Raw genomic sequence first — 26,391 nt, forward strand, 5'->3', positions numbered from 1 at the left:
GTGCTTGTTACACCCTCACCATAAGGCACATCAATGTGCTGCATATGTAAGGAATTTGATTTATGATTTATAAACTTAATCTAATATAAGAAGATTGAGATGTGACAGTGCCACATTTGGCTATTGCATGCAATCTTTGCCAAAAATTACAATCGTTTTTTCTTAAAAACAATCTTTTTAGCTATAATAATGCATACGTTCGCCAAACAGAGCAGATATTAAAGGATAAAAAAAGAGTAACTGAAAGGTTCAAAGATGTTTCTTTAATAAGCCTTATATTGCAGTGAGCCACATGGACACAGATTTGTACAGCTTCATATATTCTTTTATGCATAAAATGTATAACAATAACAGAAAGTTAAGAATGTACTTATAGGACCTTCAGTTCACAATCTGCATAGTTCTCCTCACTATGTTCTAGCTGTATCTTAACAAGGGAAAGTTACCTTTATATTTGCATTTGTTTGAATGATGTGCAAATCGGCAGATAACTATGAGTAACTATAGGTGCTAGCCTTACCTGATTTAATAACGCAATGGAACTTGGTAAACATGATATACATTGCTTAAATAGTAGTTGCACATGCTTCACGACACTTGCTTTCATTTCTTCTGCATGCAAATAGAATATATTCTAAATAGCACCTAAATCAAAATGATATGGTTTTTACCCAGTCAATCACAGATGGCTGTTATAGTTATTACTGTATATGGCCTAGGGATATTATACCCAGTAAGGTATAGGATCCGTTATCCGGAAACCCTTTATCCAGAAAGCTCCAAATTACGGGAAGGCCATCTCCCATAGACTCCATTATAATCAAATAATCCAAAATGTTTTTGAAAATGTTCCTTTTTTTCTGTAATAATAAAACTGTACCTTGTATTTAATTCAAACTAAAATATAATTAATCCTTATTGAAAGTAGAGCCAGCCTAATGGATTTATTTATTGTTTTAATGTTTTTCTAGAAGGCTTAAGGTATAAAGATCCAAATTACGGAAAGATCTGTCATCCGGAAACCCCCAGGTCCCGGGCATTCTGGATAACAGGTCCCATACCTGTACTAGAAAATAAGGGAATGTGAAACGTATAACTATGCATACAGCATTCTCTAGTGTGGTTATGCAAATGTTGGAATATTAATTGTAAAAAAGTCACTTACAATATACAAAATTAAGGCATAATCCTAAAGTAAATGCCACTACAGTATTGTCCAGATGAATTCCACCCTCACAAGGCTTCCCCCCCCCCCCAATATCTCTTGTCAGGTAATATTAGCTGCACAGACTTTATGGGACATGATTTCCCTAAACTCATACACTTACCCACTTTCTATTCATTCCTATGGGATTTTTAGAATCGTAGTTATCAAATGGTGAACTCTAACTTTCACCCACTGATAAATACGATTCTAAAAATCGAATTGGTTTGAACAGAAAGTGGTTGAGTTGTTCTGTGCTGAGCTCTAAACATTAAGAAATGCTCCCATTTTGTAGCTTTTGAGAAGTGTTGCTTTTTAACAGTATGTAAAGAAGCCAGGATTATTTAATTGAGAAAATGTTGATGTACATTTCACATTCTATTTAAGGCTATTGAACATTGCCTCTTTCCCTTGCTGTACCACACTACCTCCTGCTGGAGATTCTATATTAGCTTCACTGGACTGCAAAAAATGCTGTTAGAAGCCAGGACATAACATAGAAGCAATAGTTCCCTTTAGAATATCAGTGGGAATTGTCTCTCGGTAGAAAAATGTATAGTGCTTCAACAACACTTCTACGCAGCTGTTTCTATTGCCAAGTAAAACACAAAAGGAAATTCAATCTATCAATATAACAACAGTTTCATCAGTACATAAAACACATTTTCTAAAAGAAAGCAATTATGTTCAATTTATTAGAAAATCTGATTATTGTTCATTAAAAAAAAAAACAGATGGTAAATTCCAGGAAATGTGTTCTCATAAACTCACTGGACTGTTTCAGTTCACCATTGATCTGAAATGAAGCTAGCTTCATTCATAATTAAACATAGTGCGTTGTTCTTAAATGGAAATCACATCATCTTACTATTGTTGAAAGACAGAACAGAAACAATATATAAAAAGTAGAACAAAACCGCAATCAAGTGACCATTTCTGCTTTAGCTGTGTGTGTGTTTAATTAGAAATGCAGTGCAGATATGAAGCTTAGCCAGACTAGCATAAATTAAAAAAGCCATGGATTCTCTCACTGATGTTTCATAGTTACATTTAGCCATTGTAAAATTGCAAGTGAGGATGCAGAAAACTGGTAATACATCATCACGTACTGTATAAGTTGTGAATTAAGTAAGCGGCAAGGAGCGAATTGGAAATAATATACAATAAATTGATTTCTTCAATTCAAATGCATGCAGTATATATTATTTTCAATACTAGTTACCAATAGTTTTCTGCAATCTAACCTTTTTATAAAACATTGTTTGTACATTGGACTGGGGGTCCAGTGCCCACTGGGGTTTCTGCCTCAGGGCCCCCACACCCTGCTCCAGCCACATCCCCCATACACCAGCCCCCCTCCCCAGCCTCATCCCCCTGCATGCCCCACCACCTGCATATTTGTTTTTTTCTTATTACGGTGCAACCAGGGGCCAGTGGGGGAAGTCAGTGAGTAGTTCCTAGGGTCACTGGTCCAACCCTGAATAAATAATCCCCATTTAAAAGGTTTGAATGTTACTGTTCAAACTACAGGTGCATCAGTTTCAAAAATGCTTAAATGATTACGTTTTAAGCACAGAGCAATAACCACTTCCATCCCCTCTCAAGATTTAAAGATTTGCCATCTTGAAAACTAGTCTACTATACGGCTAACAGATCCAAACCCCGCATGTTAACATATTTATGCATTATATGCACATGCAGGTCAAGGAATGATTTTGCCTTCACCCAAAGGAAATAGATAGTTAAGACTTACTGTTTGTTTTCAGAAGAAAAACTCAGCAGGGGAGTCTTCTCTGTATAACTGCAGTCTTTTGTTGGGCTGAACAGCTTTGACAAACTGAATGGATATCTGAAAGAAAAAAAAATATATAGGTAAATAAAAGTACTTTGATGCCAATTTCTTTTAAAGGGGATGTAAAGGCAAAAAAATATAATCCCATTTTTACTTTCTTTAATGAAAAAGAAATCTATCTCCAATATACTTTAGTTAAAAAATATGTACCGTTTTTATAAGAAACCTGTCTTTATGCAGTGAAATTCCCCCTTTGTTTTACTTGCTCTGACTGCTGAGGATAGGAAACTTCAGATGGTCCCTAACTGCTCTGCAGGGAAACTGATCATACTTTAAATCAGCAGGGGGGAGCTACCCCACCTTACATCCCTGACCTCAAGCAGCTTTGTTTGTTTCCCTATAAAGCAGCCAGCGACTGTGTAAAGATTTATATTGGCAGACCCAGTGCAGTCTGCATATTCTGATTATTAGTCAGTCTTGCTGTATCGGCTTCTATGGCAGATATTATTTGACTTTGCTGTTTTGATCATTTCTGATGATCCCTAAGCTTAAACCTCTCAACAGAAGCTCAGATCACACTGAGCGTGTGCGTAGTCTTGGTCTTGCAAAAATGTTTAACAAAGTTACAAGATGAGAGCCCCCTGTAGCCAACTTTGAAAGCATAAATCATTTGTTTTATTAGGCTTCTGGTGCAGTAACTTCAGGTTTATATTTAGTATACAAAATACAGCATTTCTAGCATTATTCTAGTTTCCCCAAGAGAACCCTGTCTACTCTCCAAAATGCTAGATTTTGCTTGTGTTGAGGGGAAACCCAAAGCAGTAGGTATAGCCAATTATATCTTCCATATATACTTTACCAAGGCAGCAAAAGCTACCCTGTGAAACCAGTTTTACTTTTTGGATATGTGCAGTTCTGGTGTGCCCCAAGTGGATTATTGGCTCCCCATATATATAGTGCCTGACTTTAGATTTGTATAACATAACATGTACTTTATAGAACATATAAAAAGTCTAAAAATATATATTAAATTGCAGCTCTGGTTACACACTTTCTTTCTGTCAAAACAACCTGTAACCATAATGGTATTTTTGTTCAGATTTTTATAAATGGATGACGTAGGTGATGAATATAAGAATGTGAAAAAAGAAATGAGAGTTGAAGTGTATAATGGTAAGCAGCATAGGCCAGAGGGGAACTAAAATCTCAAAAGACATTTCGAGTCTCTGGTTTTTGGCACTATTGGTAGGGTTGCAACAAACCTTTTGTTAAATGCCAGCATGATATTTACAGTTGTTCCACAAGGCACTGTTTGAAGGATCAATTAACTTGCTGAATGGTTTCATTCATCTTTATCTTTACATATAGGAACCAAGAAAGTATTCACATAAACACAGCACTTAGGCAATAATTATATGTTTTTGTTATAAAGCAGTGAAATGATCTGCAGTGCTTCCCAAAGAAAAAAAGGAAGAGTATTATTTTTACAGTGCTTAGGAATATGCAGGAGATAAGTTCTGACCAAAACAGATATACTGTAGGCATGCAATACACGGCAACAGCAAAAGCTCTAGTAATGCTGATAATTAGGAAAGTACAAGAGCGAAGAAATAGAGGCAAAGAAAGATAGATGTATTAAACTATATATTTATGGACCAAAATATTGTAATAAAAGTTTAATTGTCTGATGAAAATATTTACCCTTAAGTCTTTTTACCTTTGCTAGTTATGTTACTAATAGATGATCTAATGTGAACAGTTACCATGACTTCAGTCTGCAAACTAAAAGGACAAAGATTTTTTTTCCATCCTTGACTAATATATAGACCTAGTTTACCCTTAATTTTTTGGCTTCTGCAGTCACAATGACATCTTAGTTTTGAAGGGACTTGGAGCCACAGCTGATTTTTGGAGAGCTGAATACTAGTAATGCTGTTCATCTTCATTGTTTCTAACTAAATAATTTCAACAGATAGCACATTGCAGTTTCAGAGGTGACCATGTGACCAAAATATTGCTATTTCAAGGCAAAAGTCTTCACCACCCAAATATTATTTGTAACTACTGTAACTAAGCTTATTCTTCAAACAATTCTGCTATTACAACAGCTGGAACTGCAGAACACAAATTGAATTTTCTTCGACTTTTCTGCCTTGCTGTAGGAGGCAGTCACATTTTTACTTACATAGGAATACACAATGTTTCAGGAAAGCAAGTGTACATTAACATATAAACCTTCTGCAAGTAGCTTTAAATGCAAAACAAAACAAGCAGAAGCATTATAAATAAAATATGATGCTCTCTTTCATCATGATGACATGCTATTATACTGTATCAGCCAATGGAATATTACAGACTGACAGAAAACACATTATCGTGCAAAAATACAGAAGACTGACATTTTGTGTACTTTAAAAACAGGAGCCAGTTTATAGAGCAAACTAAAAGAAGAAACACTTGCTTTCAACTATTTGCGTAACAAACTAAAGAAGAAATGCGCATGAACCGCTGACTGCTCAAGATACTATAGATAAAACACATTATTTTGTACTTTTTTTTTTACCTGTCCATGTCATATAGTGAGATATTCTAACTTTTATTGATAAAACTGCTTCCAGCTTGATTATTAAAGGGGTGGTGCAAGTTAACGTTTAGTATGTTATAGACTTGGACAATTGTAAACTACTTTGGCCTTTATTTTTTAATTTTTATAGTTTCAGAATTATTTGCTTTCTACTTCTGACTCTTTCCAGGCTTCAAATGGGGGTCACTGATTAGCGATGAGAGAATTTTTTCACCAGCCATGAAGATTGAATAAACCAAATAACTCAAAAACCACCAATAATAACTAATGGAAACCAATGTTAACCTGTCTCAGAAGGTGAGCCACCCCTTTAAATGCACTTGCAAACATGAACGGTCATATCTTTATTGGGATTAATCACTGAAAATAGGCCTTTAGTTGGAAAGTGCAGGTTATCCAGCAATACTGGCAAAATAATTGCAATTTTTATATAATTAATTGTGGAAATGCAATTGTGAGATACTCCTTTTTCATTGTTCTTCCATGTAACATCCTCTTGGTTCTGTACAGTTTCCAGGTTTGCTCTAGCAATTGATTCTTATACAGTGATAAAGAAGTTCAGGGTTACTGGGTTAAGCCAACATTTTTGCCCCCAAACACACACACTCCTACTCCACACACTCCTATAAATATGGGGTATGACATATGCTTGCCTCTGCTTGTGGCGGCAATCAAAACAACCAGGTTTTTCTAATGAGAAACTGGGAAATCTATGGTACTGCCTATTCAAATTAATGGGAAGCATTACAGGCATAATGCTCCACCCTGGAAACCTCTTTTTCAGTGCATGTGTATACTAGCCAGATCATAACAGTTTGCCGAGAGTGCATAACCACACTTGGAAAAAAAGAAAATTAAAATCATATACTACTTATATGTGAGTTAAAGTTGACAGCTACAGTATTACTGTATGTTTATTTTGCTCTGCATTTTGTGGACAAAACTGTTTGACCAGGTAAATGTTATATTTTCATTATTTAAGGGAATAATGTCAAGTCTCACACTAATCTTCTGTGCTGTGGACTGTGTGAAAATGCATCAAAGGGTGCCACATAGCTATTACACAAGGACATAAATGATATTGTGGCTGTTCCACACTCAAATCTCTTGAGGTAAAGAGGTTTTTTTTATACAAATACAGTAGAACCTCCATTTTACGTTTCTCAGGGGACCAGGAAATAATTATGCAAAATCTGGAAAAATGTAAAATCAGGGAAATTTTTTAAAGCAACTTTTTCTTCAAGGATATAGGCACATGAGTCAGTTTTACTTTGAGATACAATATTATTGTGTTAATGACAAGGGTTAAAGGGTTAAGCATTGCAGCATTAATGTCACACTATGGGGGGCATGTACAAGGCCTCTCTGTCAGTCACATACACAACCTAAAGCAATAAGTGATTGTGCATGACTGTATAAGGGGCAGACTAATTGTAATTGACCATTTACAGGCAGAACCATGGCAAAATATTCATCTGGTTAGTATTTTAAACCTCTTTTATTCCACTAATAACATTCATAGAGGACAAAGAGCAATTTTAGGGGTACACCAGGACAATGTTTTTATGTAAAATCCGGGAAAACGATACTTAAAATCAGGGAAGTATACCCATTGAAAAGGATTATAAATTGGTGGGACCACAAATAAAAAAAGTAAAATGCAGGAAAATCGGGGTATTTAAAATTGAGGTTTCACTGTAAATGCTTTATAATGTCTGGATACTTATTTTACATAAACTCTCTCCTTCCAACTCTCAACCTAGAGTCTGTGCATATGCTTTATGTTTTTAGACATTTTTATTTGTCTTTTTATTGGGGTCAGTGATCCCAGCAACTAGATAGCAAATTGATTATTAGGCTAGAGTTCATTTGAATAGCTCTTTAAACAGATTTTGGTCTTTAATCAATTTGCAGCCACCTACAGCATAGTTCTTCATTAGTAGCATAGGTAAGGAAGACTGATACAATCTGACACACACAGTCTTATCTCCGTAGCATGTAATGAATAAACGTAAAGATCTGAGCTTGTTCTTTCTTTAAATTAGGTATAACGTACAGCAACCCACTGAAACAATGTAGAGGTTGAATTTTAAAGCTCTTGCACAGCAGATTCCTTGGCTCGTTTTCCTTGGCACTGGGGCAGAATACATTTCAAAACACGAATGCAGGTGCTGCCTCTACCTCCTTATAAAGACGCATTACTTGCAGTAGTGACAATGATCCTTCAGCATATAATAACTGATCTACAAATTACTCTCAAAGGCTTAGAAGCCTGCTCTCATTCTTGGCACTGGCTCCAACTGATCTAAAAATGAATTATTCATGCTTCACCTCAGTAGAAAAATGCATTTAATCTCCACTTCTTGTTCGAAGAAAAGATATTCCCTGATTGCGACTGACCTCTATCCTTTCACACAGCATTCACAGCTCTTTTGATGTCGTTGTATACGTTTTCAGTGCAAACAGGGAGAAAATATCAGCATCGGCAATTATAAGTTTAGGCATTGTATACATGTAAATGTACAACCAAGGACCACAAAATAATTGTACAGGATAAATTATGCCAGAAGACTAGCTCTCATTTTCTTAAATATTTTGGGACTAAATCACATGAAATTTGGTTTCTTTTGTCCAACAAGCACACTTGAAAAAGTTGATGCATGCACAGTCATAAGTTTAGTTATAGACTCATATAAATACTATATTATTGCAATGATTCCCTAATAGATTAGGATTTTATAGAATGGTAGCAGAGTGTCCTGCTGTTTATTTAAAAAGCACTTAGATAATTCTGCCTGGTAAGGATTGCATCAATTAAAGGGTGCCTGGAGCGAAAAGATACACCCCTTTTTGAAGCACTGCCTTCAGCAAGAACTTTAGCAAGAATATGTAAACTATTTCAGGTTAACTAATGTTATTTGTTGGAATAACTATAAAGCTGTACAAAAATTATTTTCACGAAAGAAACTATGCGAATTGTTGTACGATATAAATTGCATGTTAATTAATAACACATGTCCTTATGCATTAACACTATAGGGCCGGATTTATTAAGCCGCAACTTTTACAGATTGGGCTTTTTTATGCCAAAAATCCAAAAAAGTTACAGGGGGGGGAAAAAAAGCATGACATTTTTAGGATTTATTATGCGACAAAACAGCAATAATTCTGAATAAGAAAATAATCTAGCTAAAACCTGTCAAAATCATGTAAAAGTCAATGGCAGATGTCCCTTTTACAAATGAAAGATCTTTCTTTGATTCGTGTTTTTAGAGGTTTTTGGGTATTTTTTGTGCAACAGTATGAAAAAGTTTGAACTTTTCCCATTTGTGCTTTTTCATTTTGGATTTTTAATAAATTTCATGATACTTGTGGTTTTAGAGAAATTGCGGTTGATCAAACCAAATAAAATTTGACCTTTAGTAAATAGGCCTCTATGCATTGCAGTCACACAATTTATTAAAAAGAGCTATTTGTATTTATCAAGAGATCTTTTTTTTTATTATGGCAGACCAAAGCAGCAATTGTCACAGTTATTTTATACCACCTCAGACCTGGCATAAGACAGCTCAGTGTGACATTCAAGGAAAGAAAAGTGTGTGAGAAAAATCAGTGACACACAACTCCAGCCTTTATGCAGCTCTTCCAGTTAACACTTATTTTTACACCAGAAATTTTACACACAGCTACACAAAAACATAATTACACAGCTTTATAAATACTTGGGATTTTGAACAGTTAAATTGGCATTAATGTGGTGAGGTTTATTATACTTCAATGCATTTTTACTTTTAAAATATTTTTGCTTTTTAAATATACTCCTTGGTGGTGTATTAAAACTTTTTTTCACTGAAACTTAGAAATATTGCTATTCACGAGCACTGCAGTTATTATAGACATTTTGTCTGCATTTCAAGTGAAGAAGACAAATAATGTGTTTTTTTTTTTTTTTGCTAGGATTATATTCATAAAAACCTACTATACTCATTCCCTGGTACAATTCACTATTAAAGGGCACTTTGCATAACAAAGGGATCTATGCTAAATGACAGAGTCTCCATAGTGCATGCAAAACTTAGCTTCCCAGTTTCCTCTTATCTTAACCATGATTGCTTAGCAGCAATGGCTACTTTATGGGAATGGAAACCAGTACCCTGTACTCCAAGACACAGTGCATAGAGCATGTGCTTGAACCCAAGAGCAGGAGAAGGGAGTTTGTGCTGGTAAAACCTGGAATGGTAGATAAATTATAAAAAAAATCATTGGTCTCTACAAACGTATCTTGAGTCTCTGGTTCCAATCACATTCTTTATGGAGGATTGCATAAATACTTGTCTTCATAAAATGATTTACTACAGAGAGAACAGCTGCTCTTTTACCTGTCCTTGCTGCTGCCTTCTCTATAAACTTTAGTAGAACTGCCTAGTGACCATTCAAGGACCAGTAATGATTTATCAATAATCAGCACCCTATTTAAAATTAAAAAGCCGGGGTGAAAAATGAAAGGAGTTTAAATGCATTAAAATATAATGCATTTCTGTTGCTAAATAATTCTGACAAATCTCAAAGGGTCACAATAGCCCCTTTCCTCTTGCATAAATCAGATATCTCTCCAGGCTCTAAGGGATAATTTTACTCATTCATTTTATGGAGTAATTTCTTTGATTATAACTCTAGAATACCCACCATAAAGCATGGCAGTTCAATATTCCTTTATAAAATAAAATATTGACAGTCAATGCATTACACTGCACTACATAAATATCAAACATATGTAATAAAAGGTACTAAGTTTGGCCAGGTGCATTAACCCATATCAACCAATAAGATGTTTTCTTTTAAACAGGTGACCATTAAATTCCACCTGCTTATTGGTTGCTATGGTTTACTGCTCCTGAGCAAACTAAGGGGGTTATGTAATAAAAGGCACTAGGTTTGCCCTGGAGCAGTAACCCACAGCAGCCAATCAGCATTTTTTGGTCACCTGTTTAAAAGCAAACATCTAATTGGTTGTTATGGGCTACTGCTCCTGGGCAAACTTAGTGACTTTTCTTACATATAGAGGTTAGTGCCTTTTATTACAACCCCAATATTTTTTTAGCACTATGCTGAAACTATTTTTAGTATATATATATATATATATATATATATATATATATATATATATATATATATATATATATATATATATATATATATATATATATATATATATATATATATATATATATATATATATATATATATATATATATATATATATATATATATATATATATATATATATATATATATAAATGAATAAAAAAAAAACGATTGGAAACCATACCGTCTCTCCATAGTGTTTGCGCTAAAGTCTTCCCCAACCGGAAGACAACACTCCGGTCCAGCTGTTCCATTTTGCAAAGATTTCCTCCTTCCAGCTTGTGCATCGGCCACTCTGTGAAAGCTGTCTAGAATTATCAGCTCGTTGAAGTCACTGGCTACAGCATCTGTTCCTAGACATCCATTAAGGCCAGTACAGTTTGATACAGACGATGGTGTTCTCTCAACTTCACATTTTCTTAGTGGATCGTTCTTGTTTTCAAGATACATTTTTATTGTTTGGGAGCGGTCTTCTTTCCTAAAAATGCATAAGGATACAGCATAAGTGAGAAAATGGAAACTTTCAAATGTGATTATTAAAATATTTAAACAGTCACTATAATAAAAAATCTTCAGTTAGTGTGTAAAGACCTTGGTTTTCAAATTTGACATTGAAACCTTATTTGAAGCTAAATTGCCTGGCTGTCAAACTGAAGGCCTACAAAATGAACGTGGTCCAAGGGGTTTTGCAGAACCAGCAACTTGTATTGAGTATTACAATTCGGACCCAAAAACTTTAATGATAGGATGTTGGTCCCATATGTACAAAAAGTTTGAAAGCACTGAAACAAATGAGTCTACCATTACAGTTATTTCCTATTTAGGGAAAAAGTTTCCCCAACTTCCTACAGAGATAGGCAGGGGTGGGGAAAAAAGCTTAAGATTTCTTTTTTGTTGTTGTAAAATTCTAATTGGTGTTGGAAAATCTGAGTTTCTATAAATTCCATCAGAAAATGTTTTGCAATTGATCATTTCAAAATGTTAAATCCATGAAAAGTTTATAAAATTTTTACATGCTAACAAACATGGTTGGGAAAACAGTTTGACTTGGTCTCATTCACAAGACCTCAGATATAAAAAAAAAATCTTTGCAGAATTTTCTGAAAATACAGTACTTTACTTGGGACAATGAAGAAGGCAATGGGAAAATGTGGACATAGTAAATGTACACAGTTGCAATTGCAGATTGTTAGACAGTAGGGTTTTTTTTATTAAAGGATGAGTTGTGACATCTAGTTTTTTTTACTAGAAAAGTAAATTTTTTGCAGGAAAAGAAACTATTTTTTTCAAGATTTATTATCATCTGATGCTGCAAAAAGCCTGAATCCGAAAATTCACCATCTCAGACCTGTATATGTCAATGGGAGAGGCATCTATCTCAACTTGACATTTTTTTGTGGTCTGTACTGGGTTTAGTCCAAAAATATGACTTTCAGGCAAAAACAAAAAAATTTGAGCAATTCGCAGAAAAAAAAAAAACCAAAAAATTTGAGCGATTCAGGTTTTGCTCAGTTTTATTGAGTTTTCCTTGATCCGATTAAATTGAGGTTTTTTTTTACTAATAAATAATCTAAAATCGGGCATGGGAGTTTGTGGTATTTTTTTAATAAAATATGAGGTAAATTAGGATTTTAGTAAAAAACTCCCTAGGTGATGGGCCCGGTTTGTGTGCACTTACAATACAATTTACTAAATACCACATTGTATGGAATACAATGTGAAAACAAATTATGTATTTTTTTGCTACGATTAAAAACTGATCTGGTTTTAAAAAAAGCTTTTTATTTTACAATTCACATTCATTTCAATAAATGTTTGGAATATGAGGGTGAGGTAAGATCATGGTGTCATTTTCTGTGTCATTCTGGTATTCACAGTGACACATCAGCATCAGCTTGTGTGTAAGGGAGCTGGTAAAACCTGACTACCAGTGTTCCCATTGTGATTTGCTATTGGGCTATTAAAAACAATAAAAAACAGAGCCCAGGGAGGGTGCATCATAGCATCAGTGCAAGGTATCTAGCAATTCCTATTAATCGGACAATTCCACCTGGCAACAGTGTGGAAACCCCCAGTACAGTACCTCCCAGTGACACAACACAATGTAGTGTGCAATACCCCAAGTATTACCTGAATACAGGCCTGCTCCCACCCAAAAAAGAAATACAAATAGCACCAAGCTAAGTAGTCCATGACTGCAGCCTAAGGGTATTTTTCCTAAACAAGTAGAAATACAAATTGCAGGCAAATTCGTCTCGTACAAAAAAAATTTAAATGCTGTATCATTTTGCACAGATGGTATTATCATAATTGATTCAAAATACATTTCCTCATCTCTAACCATAAAAATCAGAAGCTAATTTGCAGATTGTTATTCTACTACTAAACATGCACAATGAGGCTTTTAATTAATCAAAAAAGGTATAAAGGAGAAATATTTTTCTACAATAAAGTTTTAATAAACCTCAGCTTAACAGTTATCCTTTCACTGAATTCAGTTTCATGTTTAAAACTACTGAGGGATTAGTAAGTGGCAAATGAAGAAGTACAATGATCTGTAATAACTTTCTTCATGCAGTTTCAGGGAAGCAAAATACAGTAATGTTTTAATATAATTGAACTGATAAAGCATATCCATTGAAATGATGAGTATCCAGGGTATAAATACATATTTTTTGGCAGAGTCAGTCAACATTGTTGCTTTAGTAACAATCTAGATTGTGCTATTAAATGCTATAATTCTATACACACTAAAGCTCCAATACTATGGAATGCTCCATTGTCATTGGTCAGGCAGGTAGGAAAGCCTGTACCGAGCAATGCCAGGAAAAAAAACTCGTGCCCTTTGCCACAATGTAGTTCTCCCATACTACCATACTATGGAATGACGCACTCTCATCAGAAGTGTGAATTGTTGACAGGGTCATTGTTTCCACAAAAATATAGTTTTACAGAATGAGCCCTGAAAAATGTTGGTGGCTTTGGTTGTACCCTATAGAATGCTGAAATCCGTTTTGTGCAATTGGTTGGTGGGATGTTGTAGGCAGGTAATCACTATATTTGTTGAAAAACCAGAGGGCTCAGAGGAAGCTACTCAGACACAAAGAAAACATACAAAAAAGTCAAAACCTTGGACCCCAGTAACACAAGGCAGCAATGCTAACTATTTGTGCTATAACTCAAAAAACAATTCAGACTCACTTCTGCTGAGATCGAGCCTGCATTTGGGCAGAACTCCTCAAACTGTGATCATCCAGAACAAAAAAATTATCGCACATTATTCTCAAAAGTAAAACCTACTTTTTATTATACACCCCTTAATCATAGGCATATGATTGAGGGGTGTTCCTGAAATGCATAAGGCATGCTAAGCTGGAAAAAACTACTTTTAAGGTTCACAAAATTAATATTAACTCTTTAATTACCACATATAATAGAATGGGTTTGTTAACTTGAAAGACTTAAGGTAGAATTCATAAACATGGGTAGAATAACCTGATAGTAATCAGCTTTGATCAATGATCAGTAGCTACACAACAACCACTCCACACAAATGCCTGTCTATAAGTCAGCTACTAGCTGTGACATAGGGTTACTAGTGCTAAAGTAAGAAAGCCCTTATGCTTACAAGTGATTGAAAATAACTTATTATGGCATCACTTTAGCAAGTGGTATACTGTAAAAAAGAAATCATGGCCCGAAACACATATGGGAGGACACGTCTGGTGCTGACACGTTGCCATGCGACGAAATGCATGTGATGTATCGGATGTTGTGAAGAAGAAATCGCAGGTAAGAACTACATTTATCCAACTGAAAAAGCAGCTTTTGCATGCGACAGTCGTATAAATGTAGTTCTTACCTGCAACAATTATAGTGTCTCAGAAATGTTGTGCACTTAATGGTTTAAAACTTAAGCTTGGCACCATGTATTACTTCCATTTGGAACATTGCTTTTATTAGAGTTTATATATATATATATATATATATATATATATATATATATATATATATATATATATATATATATATATATATATATATATATATATATATATATATATATATATATATATATATATATATATATATATATATATTTTTTTTTTTTTTTTTTTTTTTTTTAAATGAATCAATGGTGAATGTGAGTGTCACTCATGTTGGTGTCTTTTAGCTGCGCTCCCCTGCATTCCAGTTTCATGCGTTAAGCCATAGGGGAGCGCAGACGTAGACACACTGAATTCTATATAATGGGGCTGTACTCACACAGACGCATGAAAGTGCCGAACGCAAGAAAAAAGCAACATACTGCGTCCCAAGCTGAGTTCGCCGCTTACATGTGTCTGTGTGAGTACAGTCCCATTGAAAAAAATTCAGTACGTCCACTCCTGCACTCCCCTGTGACACTCACATTCACTATTGATTTATTCTAAAAAATATATATGAACTCTAATAAAAGCAATGTTCCAAATGGAAGTAATATATGGTGCCAAGCTTAAGTTTAAAAACCATTAAGTGCACAACATTTCTGAGACACTATAATTGATGCAAGAGTTTCATTTGTGCCTTTATTTATGGCCAACTGCAGGCTCTATTTTACCATATGCATTAATCTAAGCTACCCCAGAAGCATAATGTCAATATGATCCCACCAGGATCTAACTAAGAATTCTGGGAGTTGTAGTTTCTGGCCTGCTCTGAGCTTTTCATTGCCTCTAGATTAAGGAGTAGTAAATGTTACATGCAAAAACTGGTCTCTTACAATAAATCATGAGTACTTTGAGGACTTGAGTACTGCAATTCAGTCTCCATCCCCAAAAAATTCTCTACAGCCTTGCCTGAGTTAAAGGGATAGTTCACCTTTAAGTTACTTTTAGTATGTTATAGAATGGCCAATTCTAAAAAAAAAAAAAACAAAAAAAAAAAACTTATATTGGCCTACATTGTTTATGTTTTATAGTTTCTTAACTTTGTTGCCTTTTTCTGACTCTTTCCAGCTTACAATGGGGGTCACTAACCCCATCTAAAAGCAATTGCTCTGTAAGAATAAAAATGTATTGTTATTGCTACTTTTTATTACTCATCTTTCTATTTATGCCCCTCTTATGACTATTCCAGTCTCTCAAATCATTACATGGTTGCTAGAGTAATTTGGACCCCAGGAACCAGATTACTGAATTGCAAACTGGACAACTGCTGAATAAAAATCTAAATAACTCAAAAGCCACAAATAATAAAAATGAAAACCAATTGCAAATGGTCTTGGAATATCACTCTCTATGTAATACGAAGCGTTAACTCAAAAGGTAAACAACCCCTTTTAAAAAACATTTCGACAAGATTAACCAGAAAATACCCCCAGCCAGAGATGATGAAAGATTCAGTGAGAGCCTTTACACACAGGTGTTAGAATTACATGGCCCTGCAAACTCTACCTAATTGTAACCCATATTAATCAATTAGCAGTTAGGTCTGAATGTTTAACTGATGATAGAATATCAAAACAATTTTCTGATTGGGTTATTATTGTGGAGAGATCACGGACACAAAGTGAAGACAAACACTTGCAATGTCATAAGGTGGACCACACTATATAAGTCTGCACTACCAATGTATTTCTGCACAACCCTGGGTAAATACCTTAAGAGCACTTACATTTCTGTTCTGTTGTGTTTTTTTTCTATATTCAGCATTAATGTCTGATCCTGTTGGGTACAGATTTACTTTGCACTTGAGCTGACATGGTGGGACTGCAAACAGAACACATAATGCCCATACTTACACTGCCTAACGGAGGTTAATACATACATAGAAATATATAGAACAGTTCATGTATTTCCTCCATTAATGATCTATAGTAAATACTTTACAAAAAGAAAATAAAGAATTTCTGTATTAGAGAGAAATTGTGGAAGCACTCAAGGCTAAATCAAAATATATTTAAATATAATGGAAGTGCTACTTACCATGCACTTCCCTGGGCCCCTGTCTCATAAATAATTCAGTATAAATGCAAGTGCATGTTTACAAAACAGGGGTTTTTAGTTACCAAAATTATGATCATAAAATTGAAAAGCCACCATACCACGTCAAGGTAAACCCCATATGGCGGTCCCTAACTTACTTATTAAAAAGAAATGTTTCTCTGCATAATAGCATTACCTGTGTTCAGTGTATGTTGAGCATTGGTTTCAATTTGAAGGCTGAATCCTCCCCCGCCAGTAAAGGCTTTTAAGAGAGAGTGATTGCCCAAACCAACGCCCACATTTAAAAGCGTAGGACCACCATTAGTTTTAAGGGGTGGGTATGGGGTGCTATTGAAAAACCACATGAAGCTAGGCCACAGCTTCAGGCCAATATACTATATTAGAGAGAAATTGTGGAAGCACTCAAGGCTAAATCAAAATATATTTATAATAATAAAGAATTTCTGTGCCAAGATCAGCTGTTGGTATTTTTCAAACATGCCACTACATTTACCACCGTGCCGTCTATGTGATGCACAAAGCTTACCTTGTTTTTAATTGTAAAACGTGCCCTCCATCCTTTTTTGTTTTTTTTTACACCAAGATGTTTAGTTCAGCAAAATGTGGGTATTTGGCAGGAACAGTGAATTGTATATACTCATCTGTACAAAACTTGGGTGTGACTTGCTGGCTATCAGTTACTGCTTAGGCTTAAAGAACTTCCCATCAATGCTCTTTAACATTTTCACCTGTTCCCATTAATTACTTGACTGATTGAAAGACACAGCCATGTACACAAGGCCATTCGATTCAATGTTTTTATGTTACCTTCCAGTAGATACTTGCACAAGTTATAATTCATCCTAGTCCCTTTGTAAAATGTATAATTAAGCAATTGAATTCTTAATGAATCAGATGAAAATTAAGCGTAGGACTGGCCAGATATGGGATGACTTTGACGTAGTTGGCCAGCTTAAATATATTGCAATATATGGACAAACAATCCCTGTTTTGTTTAAAGGGTAAGGCATTTTTTAGTAGCAGTATGCACAAAATGTCTCTGTCTTAAATATATTGATAATGGGTTGAGTGCAGAGGACTCTTGTAGTTGACTATAGTATGTATTTTGTGGTCACACCCTCATTGCACCCCCGCCTAATGGTTTTAAAAAATAGTGGTGAGCACAACTTTCCCTTGTTTGTTATAGTTATACAGGAGCAGTGACAGCTCCATGTTGTAGCTCCCACCCTTCCCGGCTATAGTCAGGTGATCCCACTGGTGTCTAATAAAAGGGCAGCCAAGTTTGGGAGTTTTACTTTGAAAGCAGCAAGTAAGTTGCAGGTAAAACCTAGTCCCTTTGTAAAATGTATAATTAAGCAATTGAATTCTTAATGAATCAGATGAAAATTAAGCGTAGGACTGGCCAGATATGGGATGACTTTGACGTAGTTGGCCAGCTTAACCCTTTAACCGCCAAGCACGTACGGCGTACGTGCTGGCGGTTCAGGGCTCAGGCTGCCAAGAACGTACCTCGTACGTTCTATTGCAGCTGAGCCCTTCTCTCTGCATCGGCGGCTTTTGCCGCCTCTGCAGAAAGTCAGGAGGGTAGACAGCCCCCTGGGCAACGTGGCTGGGGGGCTGTCAAGTCGGATCTGCGACGCGATTGTCGCAGATCCGACTTCAAAGTAGCAGAAGCGCAATGTAAGCGCTGCTGCTGCTGGCTTACCTCCTCCTCGTCGCACCACGCGCCCACTCACTTCCTGCTGCGCAGTAACTCTGCAGACACGCTGCCAGGAGTCGTCCTTCGGTTCCAGCGATCCTCCTGCTACAAAAACGGTAAGTGCACTTTTTTTACACACTTACCTGCACTTACACATACCTACAGTACATTTATACACTTACATAAACATTTTAGTAAAAATTTGTATTTTTTTATTTTTTATTTTTTTATTTTAGCACACTTGGTCGATTTTGTACACTTATTTACACTTAATTACATGTATTTGCACACTCAGACAACTTTTATTAGTGCACAAATATGTATACACAAAAACTCACAAACAGGTGTGTTTTTTTTTTTTTTTTTTACTTATTCATTGTACTGTTTGTTTTGCCTAAAAGCATGTTATTTTGACAGCGTGACTATTGGATAATCGATTTCGGCCACTAATTACGCTGCCGGATCAATTATTTTGTTATTTCATTGATTTACGCTATTTTTGTGGTTTTATTGCAATTTTATCCATGCATTATTGTTCCTTATGTATCTTTAGTATAGTTTTGCTGTTTGGTGCTTTGGTATAGAAAGATTTATTTTACTTAGTTTGATTCGCCAGAATATATGCTTTCCAAAAATATATGGGTTTCTGGGGGTCTTTTTACAGTTTTGGGGTCTTATGGCACATAACGCACAGTTGGGGTTCTCTTTTCTGCAGCTTAGTTGGCTAGCGTGAAAATTCATAGGCATGTTTTTCATTTGGGGTCCGTACACGCCACATACTTTGGTAAATCTTTGCATATTGGGCATCAAACTATTTAGTAGACCTCTGCCGTCCATATTTAGGGTGATTTTTCTTTATACGTAAAACATTGTGTGCGATAAATGCGGCAAACTGCAACAATTTTAGGCGATTTTCAGAAATGTAAAAACCTCTGCGTTTAGAAAAGCTTTGCAGTTTGGTGTAGAAAGACGTCTTTATCTTTTTTGGATTCGTCAGAATGTGTACTTTCCAAAAATATATGGTTTTGGGGGGGTCTTTGCTGTTAGGAGGGTCTTGAGGCACATAATATGAAGTCAAGGGTCTATGTTCACAGAAGGCGAATCGGCAGCGGAGAAAAATCATATGCACTATTTTCATTTTGGGTCCGCACATGCCAGCTGCCTTGGTATATCAATGCATATTGGGCATCAAACGGTTCAGTTGACCCTTGGCATCAGTATTTATGGTGTTTTAGAATTGTATGTAAGAAATTGGGTGAGATAAATGCGGCCAATTGCAATATTTTTAGGCAATTTTCAAAAATGTAAAAACTGTTGCTTTTATCGCCATATTTAGGAAAGGCTTGCGGCTTGGTACTTTGGAGTACAAGGACATGCATACCCAATTTGGATTCGTGGGAATGTGTACTTTCAGATATGGTTTTCTGGGGTGAATGTACTTTTTTCTACCTTTGCTCCCCCCAAAACTATGTATATGTGTTGATTTTGCAGTACCTGAAATGACAGACCATATGGGGGTCTTCCTTTTGGGGCCCCTATATGCCACGTGCTTGGGTACACCTATACATATTGGGTATCAAACTGTTCAGAGGACCCTAGGCTTTCATATTTGGGGTGATTTCTCTTGATACCTAAAAGTATGTGGGTAATACGATGCTGCAGAGTAGATATTTTGAGGTGATTTTTGGAAATGTCACCAAAATCACCAAATTTAGGAATGGTTTGAGGCTTGGTACTTTGGCGTAGAAAGACATGCATACCCAATTTGGATTCGTGGGAATGTGTACTTTCCGAAAATATATGGTTTTCTGGGGTGAACTTACTGTTTTCTACTTTTGCCCCCCCCCCCAAAACGATGTAAATGTGTTGATTTTGCAGTACCTGAAATGTCAGACTATATGGGGGTCTTCCTTTTAGGGCCCCTATATGCCACATGCTTGGGTACACCTATACATATTGGGCATCAAACTGTTCAGAGGACCCTAGGCTTTCATATTTGGGGTGATTTGTCTTGATACCTAGTATGTGGGTAATACGATGCTGCAGGGTAGAAATTTTTAGGTGATTTTTGGAAATGTCGCCAAAATCACCAAATTTAGGAATGGTTTGCCGCTTGGTACTTTGGTGTAGAAAGACATGCATACCCAATTTGGATTCAGGGGAATGTGTACTTTCCGAAAATATATGGTTTTCTGGGGTGAACGTACTTTTTTCTACCTTTGCCGCCCCCCAAAACGATGTAAATGTGTTGATTTTGCAGTATCTGAAATGACAGAACAAACGGGGGGTCTTCCTTTTGGGGCCTCCTATGCCACGTGCTTGGGTACATCTATTCATATTGGGCATCAAACTGTTCAGTGGACCCAGGATTTTATATTTGGGGTGTTTTACATTGATACCTAATGATGTGTGGGAGATATGTTGCTGTAGAGTGGAAGCTTTGAGGTCATTTTTCAAAAAATTCACCAATTTCTATAAAACATTATAACTTTAGGAAACAATTGCAACTTGGTGGTTTGGAGTACAAAGATATTTCTACCCATTTTTGATTCACCAGAATCTGTTCTTTCTAGTAATGGGTAGTTTTCTAGGGTAAACCTACTGTTAGCGGAATGTTTGGCCTTGAAATCAAAAGTATGCCGTTTGGGGAGTGTTGCTTTGGAAATTTGGTTGTGTACTGCTTGTAGATTTTGAGCTATACAAGTGAGAAATCTCCATAAAACTATATATATTTGGTATTGTCGCGTTCAGGAGACATAGACCTTTCTAAATCGGCTGTGTTCTCGTACATAAAATGAATGATGTTTCTGATATATGTGATTGTTCTTCGTGCAACATGATTTTTTTCATTTTATTTGACACTTAGAATCCAATATTTTTTTACAGAAGTAGAATTACACCAAAATTCTTGCATATTGTGAAAGTTCAGGTTGTCAATATATTGTTTTCCTGGGTTAAATAAAAGACCACCCCAGGAAAGGCCCTTAAAGTGAAAGAGTGCAAAATATCTAAAAACTGCTTGGCAGTAGATGTTCGCATCTAGGACAAAACGGCTGGCAGGGAAAGGGTTAAATATATTGCAATATATGGACAAACAATCCCTGTGTTGTTTAAAGGGTAAGGCATTTTTTAGTAGCAGTATGCATAAAATGTCGCTGTCTTAAATATATTGATAATGGGTTGAGTGCAGAGGACCTCTTGTAGTTGACTATATATATCTATCTATATCTATATCTATATCTATATCTATATCTATATCTATATATATATATATATATATATATATATATATCTTTTTTTTTTTTTTTTTTTTTATACACCACTAAGTGCATTTTGTTCAAAATGCATTCTGTGTTCTATTGTATTATAAACACGTCGGATGTGAAAAAATGCAGCAAGTTGTGTTTAAAAATACTGTCTGTAATTCTGAAAGCACATGCATACCAGGAGGTATTGTGAGCAAGCAATTGTAGGGACCCATAGGATTAATGTGCACCTATGGCTTTATTTTCCTATCCCTTCCCTAGTTACTGGGCAAAAGCTCATGTATCTAGTTTAAGTAATTTTCATAGTTGTATTATTTGCCAGGAGGCACTGTGACCACGTCCTGTTATACTCTGGTATAGTGATTGTGAAGGGGTGGATCTTCCTCTTTGGCTTTTGTATTTCTGCCTCGAGGTGTTGTACTGCCTTGACTACATCCTGAGGGAATGCACCTGCCTCTACCTCTGAAGCTCTGTGTGAGTTGTGTGCCTATCTATATATCTATATTCTGCCTCTACCTAGGAGCCTGTCAGATCTGTGTAAGTTATGTGGTGTGTGTGTGTGCCCCGATATATATTCTGCATCTACCTCTGTCAGCTCTGTGTGAACAGGGTGTGCATATATATTCTACAAATGCCTTTGTACCCACGTAAGTACAACCCTGTGGGTCATTTGTCTCTGACAAATAAGTTATTCTGTTTGACTGCAGGAACCTCCTGACGCCCATTCTTTTCCTGTTTTATAGCACAGTAGCCTGTGGGAGTTGTAGTTTCACTACCCCACACCTGAAATCTTCCACTTAGCAAAGGCCCTAGCCTGAAGTGTTTGAGTCACATGTAACCCATGCTCTAAGCACTAGCTGGACATTAACCCCTTTTGGCCTGTATAGCCCAAGTTAGCGTTACATAATTATAACTGTTGCCTGTTCCAAGATGACAACCCATACCCAATCATTACTTTTTTGAACATTTGAGGGAAGTCAAATGTGATCTGACTCTCTAATTTAATCTCTAAGGGCTCTTACTGATGAGTGGTTGTAGCTGCGCTCCCCTGTGTTCCGTTTTTCTGCGTTCAGCGCAGGGGAGTGCAGGAATAGACACATTCTGTTTTTTCCAATGGGGCTGTACTCACACAGGTGCATGTAGGGACCGAACGCAGGTTGAGATGCAACATGCTGCATTTTTCCTGCGTTCGAACCCCGGTGCTGATCTTGCGTCTTCATTTTAGAGGCCTTATACGCATTCCATGCTCTTAACCATAGTGCTCTCCTGGCTGCTGCTGACAATGCCATTGCCCTTGAAGATGGCTTCACCAAGTCAACTGAAGTAATGAAATCCACTGCTGGCTTGATCTCTTCTAATGCCTCAATGACATTTCTTCTATTCACACCCTCCTTTAGGGCCGCTTCCACATTATGTAGCCACATCTGCATTGCTCTGGATACTGATGTAAGTGCTAATGCCGGTCTGCAAGTTGCCCCCAATGCTAATTAGGACTTTTTGAGTGATGCTTCCATCTTCCTGTCCATGGGATTTAAGAACGATACCACAACCTCCACAGGCAACAGAGTTCTTCTTGACAATCTTGAGACAGCTGCATCCACCCTAGGTGGTTTGTCACAAATTTGTTGTTCTTCCGCTGGAAATGGATACATTCTTTGCACCTTTGATGGAATAGGAGACTTTGAATCCATCTTTTCCCATTCCTTTACAATCACTTCTTTTTTTTTTTTAAAAGTTTTTATTTTTCAATTTTTATAGAATACAAGGACAACAATTGAAAGAGAAGTAAGAAAAAGAAGAGAGAAGTGGAGCCGGGAGAGGAAGAGAATCAGTCAAGCATTGTACCAGATCAATAATATAACAATGTTCGGCAGAGTTTAATTACTGTTCATGGAAAGAAATCCAGGTGCCCCAGACTGCAGTGAATTTCTGGGGACAGCCTCTGGCAAAATAAGTCAATTTTTGGTGTGACAGGGAATTATTGATCAGATTTCGCCAGAAAGTTAGAGTCGGGGGGGCTGTTGCTTTCCAGTTGAGGAGAATGGCTTTTTTTGCATAATAAAGGAGTTGAAGATAGCATAGTCTGGTGTGGTTAGTCATCTCCATCTCTTCTTCAACTCCAAGGAGACATATTAAAGGTGACATTATTTTCGGTAAATCAAGAACTTCGGCAACATAATATATTACATCTCTCCAAAATGACTGAATTAGAGGGCAGTCCCAAAATACATGCATATATGAACCAACATCCCTTTCACATTTAACACATAGGTCCGACAACTGTGGGAAAATTTTGGAGAGTCTGTACGGAGTGAGATAAACCCTATTCAAAAATTTCAATTGGATATATCTGTCCTTGACAGAAATTGTCAGGTCTGGTACCTGTTTAAGGGCTTCCACCCATAAATCCTCCGAGACATTCGGTATGTCCCTTTTCCATTTCCCCAATGTTTTAGCAAGTGGGTCCGGTGAGGACTGACCCAGTATAGTATAGAACTGGGATAGGGGTTTGACTAGGTCAACTCTTCTAAGGTATTTCTCAAGAGTGGTCTCAATTATTTCTATTGGCCTGTCAGGAAATTGTGTTCGAAAAGCATGGGAGAGCTGAAGGTACCTAAAAAACATGGTTTGAGAGAGATGATAACCATCTTTGAGGACTTGAAACTGCTTTATCTCTCCATTCAACACAATATCACTGAGGAGTTTGATGCCCTGGGAAGCCCACAGGGCGATGTCTGGAAGGGAAGAAAAATGTGAAAAGGAGCTGTTGCCCCACAGCGGCTCCCACTTGGACCACACCGAAGCCCGGCCTTGTGCCTGTTTGAGAGCCTTTTGGAAGGAGGAGATCACAGTTAACATAGGAGTGGTGTAGGTTTGTAAGACAATAGTACCCCGGTATAAGAGGTTGGCTAAAGCCTCTAGGGAACCCATTATATTTGCTTCAAGAATAATAGAGGTGTTATCTAGGTGAGGGGATAACCACCAATGGGCATAGGTCAATTGACCAGCTAAGAAATATCTTTTCAAGTTTGGGAGGGCCATACCGCCCCGAGTAATTGGGGCTTGAAGAATTTTGAAATTGAGACGTGGACGTTCACCTGCCCATAAAAAACGTCTGATAATTCTATCAATGTGATTAAACCATTGGGCTCTCGGGGTTATAGGGGAATTGTGGAGAGCATACAGGAATTTGGGGAGGAACACCATCTTAAACAGGTTTATTCTACCTGGTAGAGTGAGTGGAAGTTGCGCCCAGATATCGACCTTAGAAGACAAGGCCCTAGTTATCGGGGCAAGGTTGAAAGTCTCGTAATCTTTACAACTTCTAGTGACCATGATCCCTAAGTATTTGAAGGAGTGGACCACTTTGAGATTTCCAATATGTAGTGACTGGTCATTAGGGAGCGGGTCTAGGGGGAAAACAATGGACTTATTATGGTTTATTTTTAACCCAGAGTAAGTGCCAAACTCTTCTACAAGGGCCAGTGCTGAGTCTAAAGCCTCTCCAGAATTAGCCAGATACAGTAACATGTCATCCGCATAAAGCGACACTTTTTCCGTCAATTTACCAATCTGTAAGCCTATTATGCCAGGGGAGTCCCTAATTTGAATTGCAAGTGGTTCAATGGCTAGAGAGAAAAGCAGAGGTGAGAGGGGGCACCCCTGTCTGGTACCCCGTTGTTACAATCACTTCTTTAATTACTTCATGTATAGGGAATGAAGTTTTCTCTTTTCTGAGAAATTTAAATGGATTGGATGAAGACTGCTGTATCTTCTCTGATAAATTTAATTGTGTTCTAACTGCCTTTATCAAAGGCTCCACCAGCAACACCTCAAAGTTAGAAAAAATTTCTTCCTGTAACACTTCTTCTTCGTCCGACATTTCATTTTCCTCCCATTTTGGAGAGTTTCCTCTAGATTCGCACTCTGGGCTCTGCCCAGTTTCTCTTCTGGACCTCTTTGCTGACTTACGTCTCTCAGTTACTGCATTCTTTATCCAAAGCATGACATCCGCTGTATCTGCTGCTGCTGCGTCACCCAACCGATTTCTTGTGTATCTTTGACACAACCTTAAATGCTTTGTTGCTGGACTTTCACATGCAACACAATTCTTATGTTTCTCCTTGCTGGTCCTTTTTTTTAGGGGGAGACACAATGTGGAGAGAACAAAAATTATCTTAGCACTCTTTTGCCTGCCTTACCAACACTACAAACTTACAGTGACCATGGCTCGCCTCCTATTTTCATTTGCAGCATTGTCTGGGCTACTTGGCACTTGATTATCCATAACTATCTAACAGAAATAACAACCACTGTGATAATCCGAAAAAAGAAACCACAGTTAAAACAAGTCAAAATTGCACTTACTGCTCAAGAATAAAGAACAAAAGTTTCTTTGATTTCAGCGTCAGAAAGAGCAGCGCTGAAGAAAGTCAGTTCTTTATGACGCCAACGCCCATTCCCTTCCTGTGTGCCTAACGAGGCATCACGCAAGCATGCCCTGGGGCCAGACGCTGACGTCACCGTTCTGCACCTGCTCCTTCCAACACGGAAGGAAAGGCTCATCTGATAACTCTCAGAGTCTAGCATAAGGATGTGCTCCCAGCTGCTGACGTCATAAACCGGCGCCTTGCTTTCAACATGGAAGTAGAAAGTCCTGGATGCACACCTAACCTAACTAAGTGCCGCCCTATACCGGTCTCAAAACACGGCA

The 26,391-nt window shown here is 36.9% G+C and overlaps 1 protein-coding gene across 3 annotated transcripts in view; it reads right to left on the minus strand.

Moving 5' to 3' along the window:
• LOC108708435 (P protein) overlaps positions 1 to 26,391 on the minus strand; it is a 155,470-nt gene that overhangs the window by 110,886 nt on the left and 18,193 nt on the right. Inside the window, exons 1-3 of one of the 3 annotated variants that reach the window (XM_018247125.2) lie at positions 17,239 to 17,407; positions 10,910 to 11,203; positions 2,958 to 3,053 (exon numbers count right to left, since the gene is read on the minus strand). In XM_018247125.2, coding sequence (XP_018102614.1) covers positions 2,958 to 3,053; positions 10,910 to 11,175 — 362 coding nt within the window. In that variant the 5' untranslated portion in view covers positions 11,176 to 11,203; positions 17,239 to 17,407. Of the gene's footprint in view, positions 1 to 2,957; positions 3,054 to 10,909; positions 11,204 to 16,887; positions 16,936 to 17,238; positions 17,408 to 26,391 lie in introns of those variants that run through there. The other 2 variants (XM_018247126.2, XM_018247127.2) reach the window with 2 other exon arrangements.

Source organism: Xenopus laevis, chromosome 2L (genome assembly GCF_017654675.1).
Source record: "Xenopus laevis strain J_2021 chromosome 2L, Xenopus_laevis_v10.1, whole genome shotgun sequence".
Taxonomy (NCBI): Eukaryota; Metazoa; Chordata; class Amphibia; order Anura; family Pipidae; genus Xenopus; species Xenopus laevis.